A 17,374-nucleotide genomic window follows, 5' to 3' on the forward strand; every position below is an offset into this window, starting at 1 on the left:
TTTTTCTCAGTTTTATTATTATTATTATTATTATTAATAATAATAATAATAATAATAAAAATAAGAAGAAGATTAATATTAATAATAATATTATTAATATTATTATTAATATCAATAATAATATTAATATTATTAATAATATTAATAATGATATTAATAATATTAATATTATTATGAAAAGTTCTGTTGAAGCTTTTCACTGTTTGGCACCCTGTAGTCTGCGATGGACTGGCGAGCTGTCCAGGGTGTACCCCGCCTCTTGCCCAGAGACTGCTGTTATAGGCTCCAACTTCCCCGCAACCCTTGATTGGACGAAGCGGTTAGGATAATGTACAATGGACGGCACCCTGTAGTACCGGTATCTTTACGGATAGTAGGCTACATTGTGCTGCGTGCAACCACTAGGTGGAAGAAAAATGCTCTAAGTTAAGCAGAATTAGCGATATGGTGAGGGAAAATAAAAATGCAATTACCTTGGTCTATGTTGTAAAATCAATCTGTTGTTTTAGACGAAGTGAATAAAACAAATAAATGAATGTATTGAATCACGGTTAGATGGGTGGCGGTATTGCGCCCTACAGTACATTGAAAGCAGCAGCAGAAGAAGAGGAGGCGGCGGCGAAAGAGGGAGGGAGACACCTCGGCCTGTGGCAGTCAGCAGCTGTGGGCCTTTCGTGAGATTTGAGGGGTGCTGCACATAAATAATCACTGTATTTGGAAATATTTTGTACTTTTATGGTAAGTCCTTACTAAGCTGACTGTTCTACTAATCTGTCAGACATATAAACATTTGCAATGATGGGTTAAAAAACCACATTATGCCCACCACGGCGTTGCATCGTTAGCTAACAGTAGCTAACCTTAGCCAATGTGACCACGATAATAGCTCACAATGAAAGGCAGCAAAGGCTCAACAATTTACCGGCATACTGGAACCAGTTGAGCCTCGCTTTATTTACGCTAAAGGTAATGTGTTTTAATATTGCAATCCCATGTTGGTGCAATCAGTTGTTTGGTCAGGGTTTTAATGTGTACAGGAAGCGTAATTTTGGTCTTTGATTACATTCCAGTGGAAGTTAAAAACATTTTCATGGCGTATTATAATCCTTAAATGAAGTCCCTGTTGTGATCGTTAAAAACAAAGAAAACAGTAGTTACTCTGACAGAAAAGCTTCAGAAAAAATTGGACATTGTCTCCGGTTTTGAGTTGACTGACGATTTTACACACACACACACACACACACACACATATATAACGTAGGATATTATTGGAACTAGTTTGCATTGCTGATAGTAAAGCTTTTGTGTCTGACAGCTGGGACAATATGCATGCTAATGATGCTAACTTGCATGTTTTTTGTTTTTATGTTTCCTTGGATTGGATGCAAAGTAAAACTCAGTATAGTGTAGTAGTAGTAGTAGTAATAGTAATTTATATGCATCACTAAACTGACGTAATTGTTTCATCGATGGGGTTTTCCTTTGTATAGATTTTATTAAAATGAACCATACGTGTTCATGGTGCCTTTAATTCTACAGTGGTGTATTTTAAGGAACACGGTTGTGTCATGTAAACAGTGAAAATGAATAGAGTTGCAGATTATTCTTCATTCTTTATTTTCAGCACAGTCAAAATTAGTCCATTTTAAATTAGTCAAAAGTAACTTATGATGCAGTAATGTAAAGTTCCTGATCATTCTTGTTGCATTTGTTGGCAGGTATTTATTTAGTTGTTTTTTTTTATGTTTTATTTCTTTTCTTTTTTTTCATAACCCAGTTTAAAGATGCATTTATCCCAGCTAGTGGACAAGATTGTGGTAAGAGCTTCACATCTGTTACTGTAAGTGTGTCATGCTTATTTACAGAGATTGACGTAAATATAAATGTGTACTAATTTTGAGATTTATTGCCAACCTTTGAGGGGGCAGCTGAGCCCAAAAGAATAAATGGCAAATTTGAATTAATTAGTTACATTTCTTGCCCAGTCCGAACTTTAAGCTGATATCACTATCTATCGCCATCAGGACAGATGCCACATCTTATGTTGAATGATTGACCCTGGAAAAAACACAACACGCCAAGATGTAACATATGGGTGACTATTATATAGAAGAAATTATTGAAGAATGGTGCCAAACCAGGTTACCCACAGTCTGAGTTAGCTGTTAATGTGTTTACCATTAGCATCTTCCTCAATCTCATCTTTTAATTTTTTCCCAATGACTGTGGGTATTCCCTGTTCAGTAACTGGCACTAATGGATAAATTTTCCCAATGTCCCCAAAGTAAAGAAGCCTTTTACAAATTCATAATGTAATTACTTGTTCCTTATTCCATTTCTGGTATTTTCTGAAAACGTTATCAAAATTTGTCCATAACAGTTGAAGGTAACTGGTAACGGACTCCCGGACAGAAATCTGCTACCTTGGCAAGATCTGTGGTTTTAATATCCATTTTAGTTTCAAGATATTTTGATCTGAAATTTTTTTTTAATTCTTTATGTGAAGCTGAAAAAGATACTAAACTCAAAGTTGAACGTTTTTAGATGTTAAATAGACAGTTGGTTTTTTTTTTACACTGAAAATCTGTTTTTGTATACTTTTTTTTTTCTTGAAAACCATATTTCTTGGAACCATATTGATGGATAGACCTAATGATGGTATTGATTCTGGGAGAGCTTTAATCCTATGTTTGAGAAAAATAACTATAGAAGTAACAATTGATATTTCGCTTTTGTGGGATGTGGACAGCGTTCTCGTTACTGCAGTGAGAAAAATACTGTTCAAGAGTGAGTGTTACACTTCCTGGTAGAGTTAAAAACAAAAAAACATGCTTCTTTATTTGTGACTGATTTTCATGTGGGTTTTTTTTTTTGTTTGTTTGGTTTTTTTTGTTGTTTTTTTTCCCTCCTCCCCACACACTTTTTCCACGGTGCTGGCGGAAGTCCACTCACCTCTTTGTGTGTGTATTGATCTTTGTGTGTTTGCATCACAGCAAAACTATGTGAGCTTGAAACAAAGCAGCTCTGACATACTTCAGACTGTTCTAATAAGAAAAACTCAGTATAAACTGCAGTGTAAACCTTCTTGACTGAGACTTTGAATTATGTTGTGGCTTGTTGTTAAACCAGATCAAAATAACATAACTTGAGCTGGTAGGCAGGGCAGTAAGGAGAACCACTGTATCAGCATTTTAAAGTCGTGTAAATAACTTTTGTGAGAAAAAAAGGTAAATGCAAATTGCATTATTTTTTTAACACCTTATTGTTTCTGTAATTAATTTATCGTAATTAATTCACTAAAGTCCCCACCCCTGTTAAGGTGTAGTTTATAATTACGATTGATTAATTATGGAAACTATAACATGTTAAAACAAATAGTGCATTTTAATCGCTGAGCCTTTGTCACAGCACAATTTCCTGGTACACCTATTACTCTGATGCGCATGGTACCTCTGCTACTTATCTTAGCTACATTGGTGCTATATTTGATATTTCAGACCCTTCAGTGAGTAGATTCAAAGACAAACCGAGCATCAACAGGACTAGCACCTTTGTCTGGTGGTATGGCAGACTTTTGGTGAGTAGCATTAAAAGAATATGTAGTTGTCTCTTCTCCATAAGCAACAACCCCTTCTCTCCCCCCTCCCTTGTCCTAAAGAATACACAGGTAGATTGGTCCTCATGCAGTTCCACTCTGCTGTTAGAGCAAGAGGTGATCAGACTGAAGTTGCAACTGATCCTGCCCTGGTTTACTGTCAGATATTAATGTCTATTATTATGGATGAATCATTTATAATGTTAGAATAACTGGAACTTGTTGTAGACTCTTGATAAGAGAACTATTGGAGCTGCAGCTGTTAAGTATATGAAATCGAATGTTTTCTATTTTTTATTTTTAAAATTAAATGCATTTTCTAGACATTAATAGAGCTTGAGTTTACAGTATTAATATCTTTTTCTGTTATTTGATTTAATCATCCCATAAAAACCATTTAAATGAAAAACATTTTGCTTTACTGCATTTAAAATGCAGTTAATTGAAATTATTTCATTACAAAGCCTCTTATTAATAATTTTTTTTATATAGTCAAACTCCTAAGAGTCTCTCTCTCTCTCTCTCTCTCTCTCTCTCTCTCTCTCTCTCTCTCTCTCTCTCTTTTGTTTTGTGTTTTTTTTCCCCAAAAATGAAATTAAATGTACTGACACACTGTGTAAGCCTCAATTTAAAAATGTAATCAAATGAATAAAAAAAAAAGTGCATCCTCAAAAGTTACTTGAATTCTTCAAACCAAAGGAGAAATGCTTTGGTTGCATTAGGCATCTTAGATTTTTAACATAAAAAAAAACTTAAATGATTTTGACTTTGTACTTAACATTTAACTCCTCCACCAAACTATTTAACCTGTCACTCTAATGTCAACATTGTCTTTACTATTTTCTATATGAGGGCATCAGTGGGAGATTTTTCTTACAAAAAGAAGCATCTCTACCTTCTCATATCCAAGTTTTTTGTTGTTTTTTTTGATCAATCACATTTGCAGCAGCCAAAAAGACGTTCACTGTCTATGTTGGTGCTAGGAGAGGACAGGTATTCGTGCAAGTAAGGCAAGGTCTGGGAACCAGGTTTTGTTTATATTCAGTACTCCATGGGGCTCTCAGACCGAGGAATTGTGGGCTCTGTGAGATACACTTGGCTCTAATATAGTAAAACAAAAACAAAGTCATATATTAACATTACTATGTTTTGGAATATTTTATCAAAGACAGTCAAAGCTTTATTTAAGCAAACCAAAAATTACCTGCTGATCTGTTTGGTTTTGGTTTAGTTCTTTGGACTTTTTCAGGGAAACATTCTCTTGGTTTTATTCTGTTGTGGCTAGGAATGGGCTTTAAGGTCTAAAAAATTTATCCCAATAATTCCTGGCATTTGTCATGGTAACGTTAAAAATTATGATAAACACCAGTTTAGCCTAATTTTTAACCATAAATCTATCACCAAATTAACACTAAATGCTACTGAAGACTCCATTTGAGGTGAGATTCCATCTTAAAAAATATGGGAGATGATATAAGCAAGTAGTTGGCCTAAAACTGTATAATATGATTTTCTTATGTGAACTGCAGCCATGTAAATTAAAATAGTTATTTTATTAAGCCATATATGAGCTATAATCACTTTGACAGGCAAAAACTCTATTTCTGAGGTTAAATTCCACCTTAAGAAATGAAATCAGGCTGTTTGAGGATTTATGCAGACTGCACATTTTGTTGACAAGAAATCCTCCTTCATAGATTCTTTAAGTAATAATAATTCATTACCATCATGGGGAATGATGCTTCACAGTTTTTCACAAATCTTTCTGTCATAAATTATTTAATAAGTCACATTAATTGAATTTTTTTTATCCTATAGGCAAACAAGCATCAGGTGAACACATTTTAAACAATTTGTAACAAATTACAAACAATATTTTACTGCACAGTCCTACTTGTGGCTCTTCAACATTCCTGCAGCACTGCTGTTGCGTCCCGTTTTGTTTCTTGGTCAAAATAGCAGTATTTATATCTAGAGTCTAAGATTGTGACTGAAATGCTGCTCTGTGGCTTGCAGTAGGGTGCCCTTTGCAATTTTAACCCTATGATCTGTTGGGACAGTTCTATTTAACAGGCGTTTTAAGGCTTTGATGAAGGAAATGACATAAGCTGCAGTGGTGATAACTGAGATAATGTCTTTTGTCAGTTCTTCACAGGGGTCAAGAATAGTCAGCATGTTTTCAATTAAAGTCCACTGGTATGGAGTCAGAAAAGCAGGTAACTCAAAATCGATTGCATGTGCTGTAGGGCTGGGCGATATGACCAAACTCTCACATTCCGATATAGCTCATTTTATATCCCCATAACTGCTTGGCAATGGCAGCAGGGATCTCCTTCCATCTGCGGGAACTATGACTGTATGACGTTTCACGGGTAAATGCCTATTGCAGCGTTTGCATCTGGAGTTTATTATGGGTGCTTTCGCCACCACTTGTTGCTGCTTTTGTGGCTTTTCCTCATTGACTCTGTTCTGTATTCTTTATGCCGATTCTTGCGCAGGTTATATAATGAGTTAGTTGTGTCGGAGTCCGTTTTTGGAACTGTGAGCTAGTCTGTTGTCAGTTCCGCGTCTGCCTTTTTATATCCAAACCGTATCCATGCGACAGAAATTTCCCCTCTTTTAGGAACAAGCTCATCAGTTTTGGTTGACTCGTCATCTTTTAGTGAATTACCCTGCTCTGAAAGGCGCTTTCTACCGTCTTTCTCCATATTTGTTTATATATTGCAGCGGGGTTGCCGTAAAGCACATCTTGATGTAAAATATTGCGGTAAAGCACCTTACTGCGGTGTAAACGATGGAACCTCATTAGGGCTGCACAATTATGACCAAAATAAAAATCCTGATTATTTTGACCAATATTGTAGAGCTCCAACTATTGAGTACTTTTGGAACCGGGTACTCTGTTGATTATTTCTACAAGTAATCGAGTACTCTAACAATTATATTTTTTATTATTTGTAAAACAAATACAAAGGAAATCTATAAATTTACATTTGTACTTTGGTTTTTACATCATGTGGTGTTAGTACCTAATGCATGAGGAAAAGGTGCCACTTTGGTGCAGCCAGCGTGTTTGTGCACGCACTCAATGTGTGGAGAAAAAATTCTCAACCGATCGCGAATTTCTGCCTTTTAAAAGATTTAAAAGAAAAATCGCGTAGAAAGAAGGAATGACTTGTAAACATGTCCAAAGTATCTAAGAACTTGCCAATGTCTTCGTGGATGACACGCCTGTTAAGTGTGTATGTTTAATACAGAATAAAAGTTTGCTGTCTGCTGTCACACGCTACCTAAAACATGCGATTTGACTCTGCCTGGGAGAGACATGAGGGATGGATTACAATACTGTTCACGTGAGTGAGCAGCCAACACCTTGCAATGCCTTGTCACTGCTGATTAATGTCACAGGTTATAACACTGTAAATTATAACAGGCGCTGCTGTTGTTGATATAAATAGGAAAGCTGAATCTCCGCCTGGAGCGGTGAAGTTGGGGTGTTTTTGTTTCAGGTGCTGCAACATTGACGACGTGCTTTACAGCACACACACAGCACTACATTTTCTGCCCTTTTGAGTGTGAAATGGCTCCCACACTTTTTCGAACTTTTCCTACCCTCGTCTTCATTCTCTGCCATTAGAGTAGACCAAAGCAACAAGAAGCTTCAGACAGCAAAGCAAACTGCTCGCCGCTGCTGTTAGAAATTTCCATCAACAGTCTGGGTAAACAGTCACACTGTACAGACATACCGTACAGATTCTGTTTTTATATATTTTATAAATGTTTAAATATTTTATGTTTACTGAAACAATGATGTAGTCCCTCCGAACAGCGCTGTAGTCTGAGAATGCCGCGATGATGCATAAATTAAAATATATCACCACGTGATATTAATTAAACGGCACCTAAAGGCAGATAATTGCCTTGATCAATTTTTGTACTCGAATTACTCGAGTTACCCGAGTAATCACAATTATTATTTGTTTTTTCTGGAAAAACACAAAAAGGGGGTGGACTCTTTTATCTCTGGGGTTGAAGTCGCTGAGGTGGTTAACCCTTTATAGGGCACTCAATGAAATACCTTGAAATTAGATATTTTAACCTAAAATTGTCCTTCTGGTATGTACCAAGACCTTCATTGTGTTATTTTTTTTTTAATTTGGTTTATGCTGAAAATGAAAGAAAACAAAGTGATCAAAAATAGTCTCTTGCCTCATAAAGGATTAAAAGGCTCCTTGAGGGCAAGGTCCCGGGGGTGGATGAGATCTGCTCGGAGTTCCTTAAGGCTCTGGATGCTGTGAGACTGTCCTGGCTCACACGTCTCTGCAGCATTGCGTGGACATCGGGGACAGTGCCTCTGGACTGGCAGACTGGGGTGGTGGTCTCCCTTTTTAAGAACGGGGACCGGAGTGTGTGTTCCAATTACAGGGGAATCAGCCTCTCCAGTAAGGTCTATTCAGGGGTCCTGGAGAGGAGGGTCCGTCGGATAGTCGAATCTCGGATTGAGGAGGAGCAGTTTGGTTTTCGTCCTGATTGTAGAACACTGGACCAGCTCTTTGGGGTCCTGGAGGGGGCATTGGAGTTTGCCCAACCAGTCTACATGTGCTTTGTGAACTTGGAGAAGGCGTTCGGCCATGTCCCCCAGGGACTCCTGTGAGTGGTATTCTAGGAGTATGGGGTACAGGACTCCCTTGTATGAGCTGTTCGGTCCCTGTACGAAAGGTGTCAGAGCTTGGTTCGCATTGCTGGCAGTAAGTCGGACTCATTTCCAGTGAGGGTTGGACTCCACCAAGGCTGCTCTTTATCACCAGTTCTGTTCATAACTTTTATGTACAGAATTTCTAGGTGCAGCCAAGGTGTTGAGATCTGGTTTAGTGACCTCAGGATTGGGTCTCTGCTTTTTGCAGATGTTGTGTCCCTGTTGGCTTCATTTAGCCGTGACCTTCAGCTCTCGCTGGCAAGGCAAAGCTCTCAATTTATCAGTCAGTCTATGTTCCTACCCTCACCTATGGTTATGAGCTGTGGGTCATGACCAAAAGAACGAGATCTCGTATACAGGGGGCTGAAATGAGTTTCAGGGGGTGGGGGGAGATCCTCCCCCACCCCCGGTCACAGAATTGGCAAATGTGGGCGGGGAGATGGAAGTCTGGGCGTCCTTGTTTAGGCTGCTGCCCCCATGACACGACCCCAAATAAGCAGCAGAAAATGGATGGATGGTCATTTTATTAGAAATATATACCTATCAGACAGATTATATCTCTCGGCTGGCCTGGGAACGCCTCGGGATCCCCCCACCCGCAGAATTGGCAAATGTGGCTGGGGAGAGGGAAGTCTGGGCTTCCCTGCTTAGGCTGCTGCCCCCGCGACCCGACCCCGGATAAGTGGCAGAAGATGGATGGATGGATGGAGACAGATTTTTTTTTTAAAATCCCCCAAATTGGCCGATATTTTATTGGTTCGATAAATATTTTGCATCTCTATTTATTACTCAGTCAGGAAGGAGTGGAGCTGTAATGGAACCAGAAAATACAATTGACCAGCAATAGCTTTTATCTTTTTCTTCAGTGGCATTTTCTACTGGAACAGGAGTTGTGACACCTGTTGTCTCGTGGATGAACTGACTTTATAAAAAAATGTCAACATAAAGACTAGGGGAAAGTATAGGCTGGGATACATTGGCTGTGTACACTTGCATCCACGGTTCATTCAGCTACGTCAACTTAATGCAAACAACGCAAACATGATGCACCCAAAATATTCAGTACTGGAGGTCACCACTTGGTGGCAGTACATCACACGAGGACTCTGTACAATTGAAAAGGTCATTCCACTGGTAACATTATACTTCTGTGGCATTTTGGTAAACAACAATTTACCAACCTGTTGCTAACTGTTAGGCACTGGTGTCACTGTACAACGGGGGAACTTAAAAAAAAAATACTAGCAGTTGTGAACAAGGTCCAAAAGGGCACTCTTCAAAACTCTTCACTTTTGTGTTTTCCACCGATCTCGTGTTCATGTTCTTGTTTGGTTGAGTGTCTCTAGCATTCAAGTCAACACTGCACCCTTTGCAAGCGACACATTTCCTTGTGTTAACATGAGTAGCCGACATGCCAGATGTATGCTGAGATTGCTTAGACCCGAAGATACCTACGCACACGTTTTGCCAGCAGCAAGTATATCACAGGCCTATGACAATGCAACAGATGACAAAATTCGCACCGGACATCCTCACTTACTTATGTAAGGCAGCATAAAATGGTATTTAGTCTCTGACTCTGAAACTGCCCCAACAGAAGACTGCACTTACCACATAGACATTGAAGGATCTCAGTGAGTCTGCTCTGCTTACTCCTGTTCGTCCTAAAATCCATAAACATCTATTTTGTGTTTAAGTTGAGGCGGTTGTTTCAGCACCATCCACCATGATAATTTTTTTATTGACTGTTATTTTAAATTGTGTTGTATGCACTGTGTTGTCTTGGTGGTATTGGCTTGCTAAGTGAAATTGAGCTACAATCTTACATGTTAACATGTACATGTTTTCAATATGCAAACATAATTACCTCACAGTCTTGTTTAAAATCTTTAAGTACTCTAATTGTAAGACATTCAATTTCCATTAAAGGGCAAACATGTTAGCAGGTATTTTAAACTTAAACTGTGAATAGAAAGGCCGTGCCTATTAAAGTGCAAGCAAAAATACTCTGGAAATTAAACTCAACAAAAGACTGTGTAAACACTTTTGACAACTACCATCACTTGGGAATTGGAAGATTCTTCGGCAAGAAAAGTAGCTCAGTGACATGTCCTCAAGAAAGACTTCTTTTTGCTTTATTGATATCACCTGCAGTTGATAACACCATCTTAGATGCAACATTAGTCCCAGGGGCCTTAAAAATATTGTTTTGCCAAGCAACCCAAGAGGCTACTCCTTTTCATTCTCCCTCCACCAGACCAGAGGTTTGTCCTGCAGTCCTGCAGGTCTCCCTGCCTTGTACCTTTTGATCTCACCTTCTGCCCCTTATGCTCAAGTTTTATTTACTCATTTTTCTCCTGGTCTGTAGGCTTCCCCCAAGAAGAGACTCTTACGGCACTAGATTGCTTGGGGATAGATGCAAGGGGTTTGGCTTTAATCTCATCAACTTCATCATCATCAGCATCATCTTGCTGTGAGAGAAACCAGAGATCTTGTAAAGAGGTGTGTGTGTGTGAGAGAGAGAGAGAGAGAGAGACACAGTGAGTGGGTGAGAAATATTAAGAACTAGGAAGGATTTTTTTTCCCACAAGGCTTATTATAACTTACTTTAGATCAGTATGTTCCGTTCCGGTCCTCAAGGGCCACAATCCTGCAGGTTTTCCAATGTATCCCTGTTCCAACACACCTGACTCAAAACTGAATACTCATTGTGCAAAATTTCATTGGCTATTAGACCCATTTTATGGAAGCCAGGCGTGTTCATCAATTGTGAGCTTGTGTGCTTTTTGCTGCAGCAGCTTCTGTTTTTCTTTAAGGATGCTGAGGTGGCTGTAATACTGCGATGATAGAACTTTGTGATGTTCCTCACTCTCCCAAGCAGGCGAGCAATATTCGGGAGTTTGAAACTGGCTTACGATACAAGGTTGATGATTTGTACAAAGCTGTCATCGTGGGTTGGCCCTGTCATCTCAACTGTATAATGTTCATTATTTTGATGTCTTCACACGTAGCACGCATGCGGGAATTCCATGACGAGACAATAAGGTTAAGGTTTACCGGGAGAAAATGTATTACACAAGTTGATCTTGGATTTACGGATTGATCTTTAGGAATTAAAATGACAGTTGATTCATAATTTGTGAATCAATCTTTTCAACCCATGTCTAGAAGATGATGTTAACACTTGTCTTATCTCTTGATCTGTCCCTTTCTTTCTGTTCCTTGCTTCTTTTCACAATTTACTCTTGCATTCCTTCAACGATAGTGTGTGTTCATTGTGTTAATATTCATTTGCTAGTGTGAGATTCAGTGTTGTAAAGCAAATTGCTGCTGTAAAGTTATGTGCAGTTTCTCAGTCGCAGACAATTTAGAGCAAACCTGAGACAAATTGAGCAGTTTGCTTATGGGGAGTGGGCCAAAATACCTGCTGAGAGGTGCAGAAGTCTCATTGAAAGTGACAGGAAACTTATGATTGCATTGATTTACTCAAAAGGTTCTGCAACAAAATATTAAGTTAAGGGTACTACTGTTTTTTGGGGGTTTTTTTTGTTTTGTTTTTTATTTCCAGGCCTGTTTCATGAGTTGACTTTTGATACATTTCTGTTGAAGCATGGTTGAAGACCAATGTCTGACTTCCATTGGTTAATCTTCATAGATTTTTTTAATTTATTATTACTTTTAACAGATTCAAGTTATTTGTGATCATAGTTTTCTTTGGTTGACCGAAGGGTACCAACAATTTTCTCTGTGTCTGTACACCATAAATGTAAGTCTGCCATAAAAACAGGTCAGAAGCATGGTAATTGAAGGTCAGAAAGTCAGGTAGCATTACTTGAATCTGAATGCAAATGCAGTTGACAGTCTATCGCATACTGGGGGTTACCTATCCCTTGTCCCATGTTACCTATTCTCCAATGTAAACATGGGAATTCCCTTTATATGCTACAGTAGTTTGGTTCAGCTTAGTGTATTTCTTCCATGCTTTGTTTTCCACTACAGAGTATCCTTTTGATATGGGCAGGATCAGCTTCTTTATCACTGTGGTTTGTAAGAAACTGTAGAGAAAAAAAGATATGACACTGCCATTTTTCACTGTTTTGTTCTCTGACTTTTCAATTAGTAACCTGTTTTACCCAAAACAGCTCACAAAAAATACAGTATCATTGCCCTGTGCACCTCTCTTTCAATATCTATTACCATAAAATGCCAAAGATTTAAAGGGAGTTAATCTTTGTCTTGATTTCATGATTAGTAGAAGATATGACTGTTTAATTAGCAGTACTTGCTTGGTATTCAGTTTTCTTAAGGAAAAAACTCAGCGAGGTCTTCACTCACGATGATGAAGCTTCAGCTTCTATTACCTAACCTTATCAAGGTTTCTTTGGGGTTTTATTTAAAAAGAACACCAAATGTAAGGGTTGTTTTTTCCTACTTGTAAAACTAACTTGGGCATAATTTGATGACTAATTTTTGTTTTGTTATCTCCTTGCAGGTTCTTATACAACATGGGAAGCCAAAGGAGTAAACATGCGTCTTGGACATGATTTAACCCAGTGTGTTGAGTGAACATACTGGTTGTCACATGGAGACTAAATTTTCTGTGTCTGGATAGAGATTTATTCATTTGTTCAGGCTTAAAAGTGATGCCATCAGCACACGGACAAAATCATTTCATTATGGAAAAGCAGAAAGTCATGAATACTTTCACTTCAGCACAATCAGGTGGGGAATCAAGTACCTTCATCTGCACAGAGTGTGGAGATGGGTTCAGCCAGTACTCAAGTGTTTTGGCCCACATGGCCATGCATGGACCATTGGAGTCGTTTTCCTTTGATGGCTCATCCAATGGATTTGAAATACCTCGGGAATATGTCCTTCAAGAAAATGGCACACTGACAGTTTTGAATGGTTTGGCTCAGTCACACTCTTTAAATTCTTCATGTTCCTCAGTGAAACCAGTAACTCCCGGAGCACAACCATCACACTTCTCATCTCATGTCAAGCCAGTGTCTCCAACTCCAAAGTCACAGTCTTCAACTTACAAAGACATGTTCAGGCCAAGACTATCTGACTCAATTTTGGACAAGTCTCGGCAAGGTCATTACCGTTGTGAAATATGTAACAGATCATTTAACAGCTTGCAAAGTTTACATCGTCACCAGCAATATCGAAACACTGAAAGAGGCTACAAGTGCACGTTGTGCTGTAAGATTTTTGAAGATAGACAGGACCTTAAGAAACATCTCCAAAGCCACATCCCTGAGAGATTTCATTGGTGTGGTCATTGTGGTAAAAGATTCCTGAAATTGGATGCTCTAAATGTTCATCAAAAAGAAAATCACTCCTTAGACAAACCAGAGAATAAGCTGGAAAAAAAGTTTGAGAAATCATATACTTGTAAAAAGTGCAAACTGAGCTTCTTCTGGATGTCAGATTTCCAGACACATTCATTATATCAGTGCAAGGGACAAGAGCTTGACTCTGTCTTTACATCCGAAATTGAAATTGAAGTGAATTCCAAGATCCATGATGACACACAACTTATAAACTGCCACAGTAATGGCGTATCTTATAATATTAAAAATGGAGAGGGTAAACTCCCCAGGGAGACAAGCACTAAGACTGAGACTGAACCCACTTTCACACCATATAGATGTGGTTTATGTGGAGATCGTTTTGATAAGTTAGCAGCTCTAAAGGAGCATCACCTCACACATCAAACTCAGGAAGAAATAGATGAGCTAAATCAAGAATCCCAAAAAGCATTTAAGCGAAGGGTGCCACCTAAAAACAGGCGGAGAAGAGGTAGCAATCCAAATGGAAAGCTTCATCCTTGCAAGCACTGTCATCGGGTCTTCAATCATTCTAGCAGTTTATCTCGGCACATGAGATATCATAAGGGTACAATGCACACTTGTGTATTTTGTGGCAGACATTTTCCTCAACGCTGTGATTTGAGAAGACATGTAACTATGTACCACAAAACTGAACTGGAAAAGAAACCAGCACTGAAACACTTGTATACAGCTCCACAAAATGGCCCTACCTCAAATTCTGTTGATCAGAAAAACACAAGCATTCCTGATGATAACACTAAGGGCTCTTCTGACAGTGAACTGACATCAGCGGATCAAAGTCCAAAAGAGAAACAGTCAGCAAAAGCAGCCAGGGTGAATTATGCGTGTCTGGAGTGTGGAAAGCGATTTGGGTTGCTGTGTGTGTACCAAAGACATTTGCGATATCACAAGAAAGACCCATTTAAGTGTTCCAGATGCCCAGCTCAGTTTAAGAACTCCTCATCCCTTGAGCTTCATCTTCAAAATCATCCAAGCACTGAGAAAGCAGATGATTATGATAATAATGGACGATCCTTGCATGCCACTGCTACAAGTACAGACCAGGCCCTTCAAAAGAGTAATGCAGGGGATGTTAAGGACGAGTACATGGACCATAAACAAAATGAGAAAGGAAAGTCTTCTGAGGTTCTTTATGAATGCACTGAGTGCACTGAGACTTTCTCATGCTTGGACACATTTCTTCAGCATCAGTCTTCTCATGGCTCAGAAAACAATGACTAACTATTGAGAACCAGGAAATAAGACATGGATGGAGATTATACAAATGGCTTTTGTATGGATATGGATGTTCACGGATAACATGAAAAGGTAATTCCAATATTATCCTGCAAATTGTGGTTGCATTTGAGTTGGAGGCCCTATCGACTGGCTTGCGAGGGTAAATATACTTTTCATTGTATTTTAAGTAATTAACATCTTGCTGTAAATCATTGTGCTGAATTTTACATGTTTTTCTTCCAGATATGTAACTTGAGTCTTTTTTTTATTGTATACATATAATCATTTTGAAACTAGCATTGTCACCTATCAGATTGTGCCATTAAAAACTGTAGATAAATTTCGTTTTTTCAATTTTGGTGTAATTTTTGTCGTTTTTGTGTTGCCTACTAAGACTAAACCCAAAGTGTATATTTTTATCCTTTCATATAGTTTAGTGGATAAACGTATTTACAAATAAATGCTTTAATTCTTAAAGCATTTAAGAATTCACAAAATGTCAAAGGAGTTTTCTCTGTTTTTGTGTAACCGACTGAAGTTGCAAAGTAGCATCTGTTCCTCTTGTTTAGTCTTGAATGTAACTTTACAATATAACTTGACTGTTTTCTTTTTGTATGTTAACATTTTAGCCCAGTTCAGCAGTATTTATACTTGTGAGGCGCCTTGTGTATGGTTTAGCCGATGCAGCTGACACTGGTAAAATGTGTTCTCGCACTCAAGTGTGTGGTTACGTTGTCGTGTTTCAGTTAGTCTTTCGTCTTTATTACACAAACTCGGCAAGAAACTCAAGAAATCTGGAAACGCATGATGACAAACCGACCAGTCACAGGAGTACTCACACATAGTCGTGCCGCAAGCAAGGGTCCATGCCATCTGGGAGAAGTGTCCACACGTATAAAGCAAGCTTTGGTTTGTGATTATGTTTACATGGAGCCTCACACCAAGTTTGTGTGGTGAAGATGGAGAACAAACAGCATAACCATTCACTCGAGTGCAAGAGCACATTTTATCTGTGTCAGTCTTACTGGACGCAGATGCTGTGCAAGTATAAATCCAGCTTAAGCTTCATCTTGGCCACAGAAATATTCAGCATTAGAATCAAGCTCTTAGGCCTTAGAGAATTGGGCTGTTAATGAAGCTGCTAGTCACCATAGTAACTTATCAAGCTAAAACCTCAGGCTTTATGAAATCTCATCCTAATTATCATTTCACAAGCTTGACAAACATTTTGGGTTCCTACACCAAATAAAGAGTGAGTGTGCTGTTATTGACAAAGGATTACTTTAAATACAACAGATGTAGTTTTGGGTTTGTTTTTTCTTAGGACATTTTTCCTTGTGAATTTTTCAATTAAAGGTTAATGTGATCTGCAAATTTTCTCAAACCTCATTAAGGGGATTCAATCCATTCACTCCTTAAGAGCTGCTGTCCTGCAGGTTTTGAATGTTTCCTATTGCTGCACACCAGAATCAGATTAATTGGTCAATATGATGAGGCTGAACTTGACAACAACCTTTAAGGGTGGCCATAAGTTTTTAATCAGGTGTGTTGGAGTAACGAACATCATAAATCTGCTTGACAGTGGCCCTTGAGGACCTGAGCTTACATCTTGGCATTTTTAAAGGCATTACCATAGGAGCATTACGCAAAAGACGCATTACGTAACTTTCTGACATTGAAAATCCGCGTCTCAGACTTGTTTGATGACAGTGATCTCTATGATGTGCATTTCTAGAGCTGCTGCTACCCAGCAGCATTCCAAGACTGAGAAACCGCACTATAGAACATTTACATCTGGGATGTTTCACTTCCTGGTATAATTAGGAACTGGCTGTTTTGAACATGCAACGTCTCTGATTCAGCAAAAGAAATGCAAAAAGAGAAAAACGGACTAAACAGGAGTCATTATAGATCATATTTTACTGGTTGGATAGCGCTAACAGGTCAGATAGCATGCAAGCTAGATGCCAAATTAGCCGTCGATTGAGGGCGCGTGATGGGGAAAATGACAGTTACTGCCTTCTTATGAACTTTTGCTGACCAGTGCTTCTAAAGTGTTCCATTTATCCTGCGGCCTAACGACATTTGTATTGTGCATTTTTACAATACTTTAAACCAAGGGTGGTTAACTGATCTTCAAGAGCCGCAGTCCTGCAAGCGTGAATTTCCTGTTGCAACACGCCTGTTTCAAATTCATGGGTAATTGGCAGACGTGTGCAGAGTTTGATGTGAAGCTCCGGTCTGCTAATTAAGACTGTGTGTCAGGTGTGTTGCAGCAGGGCAGGAAACTCCCAACAGTTGCAGGACTGCAGCTCTTGAGGATCAGAGTTACCCACACTTTCTTTAAACATTTCAATCAAACCTTTAAATAAAGACATCTATGGCTTTGCAGACTGCAGTATGATAGAAGTGCAACCATATCCCAACACACTTGCTGTGTTTTGACCAACCCTCACCCCACCTTTTTTCACATGATCCTACTCTATCTTGTGTAATTGGAGATATAGT

At 38.7% G+C, this 17,374-nt stretch overlaps 1 protein-coding gene across 2 annotated transcripts; it reads left to right on the forward strand.

Moving 5' to 3' along the window:
* Nucleotides 1–617: 617 nt before the first annotated feature.
* LOC306755868 (uncharacterized protein) lies at nucleotides 618–15,220 on the forward strand. 2 transcript variants are annotated; one of them, XM_079240430.1, is made up of 2 exons: nucleotides 618–738; nucleotides 12,784–15,220. In XM_079240430.1, exon 2 carries the CDS (start codon nucleotides 12,935–12,937, stop codon nucleotides 14,867–14,869), a length of 1,935 nt encoding a protein of 644 aa, XP_079096556.1. In that variant the 5' UTR covers nucleotides 618–738; nucleotides 12,784–12,934; the 3' UTR covers nucleotides 14,870–15,220. The 2 variants fall into 2 exon arrangements, with proteins under 2 accessions (XP_079096556.1, XP_079096557.1); XM_079240431.1 differs by lacking the exon at nucleotides 618–738 and adding an exon at nucleotides 1,814–1,840.
* The last annotated feature ends 2,154 nt before the right edge of the window (nucleotides 15,221–17,374 follow it).

Source organism: Telmatherina bonti (assembly GCF_933228915.1).
Source record: "Telmatherina bonti genome assembly, chromosome: 5".
Classification (NCBI taxonomy): domain Eukaryota; kingdom Metazoa; phylum Chordata; class Actinopteri; order Atheriniformes; family Telmatherinidae; genus Telmatherina; species Telmatherina bonti.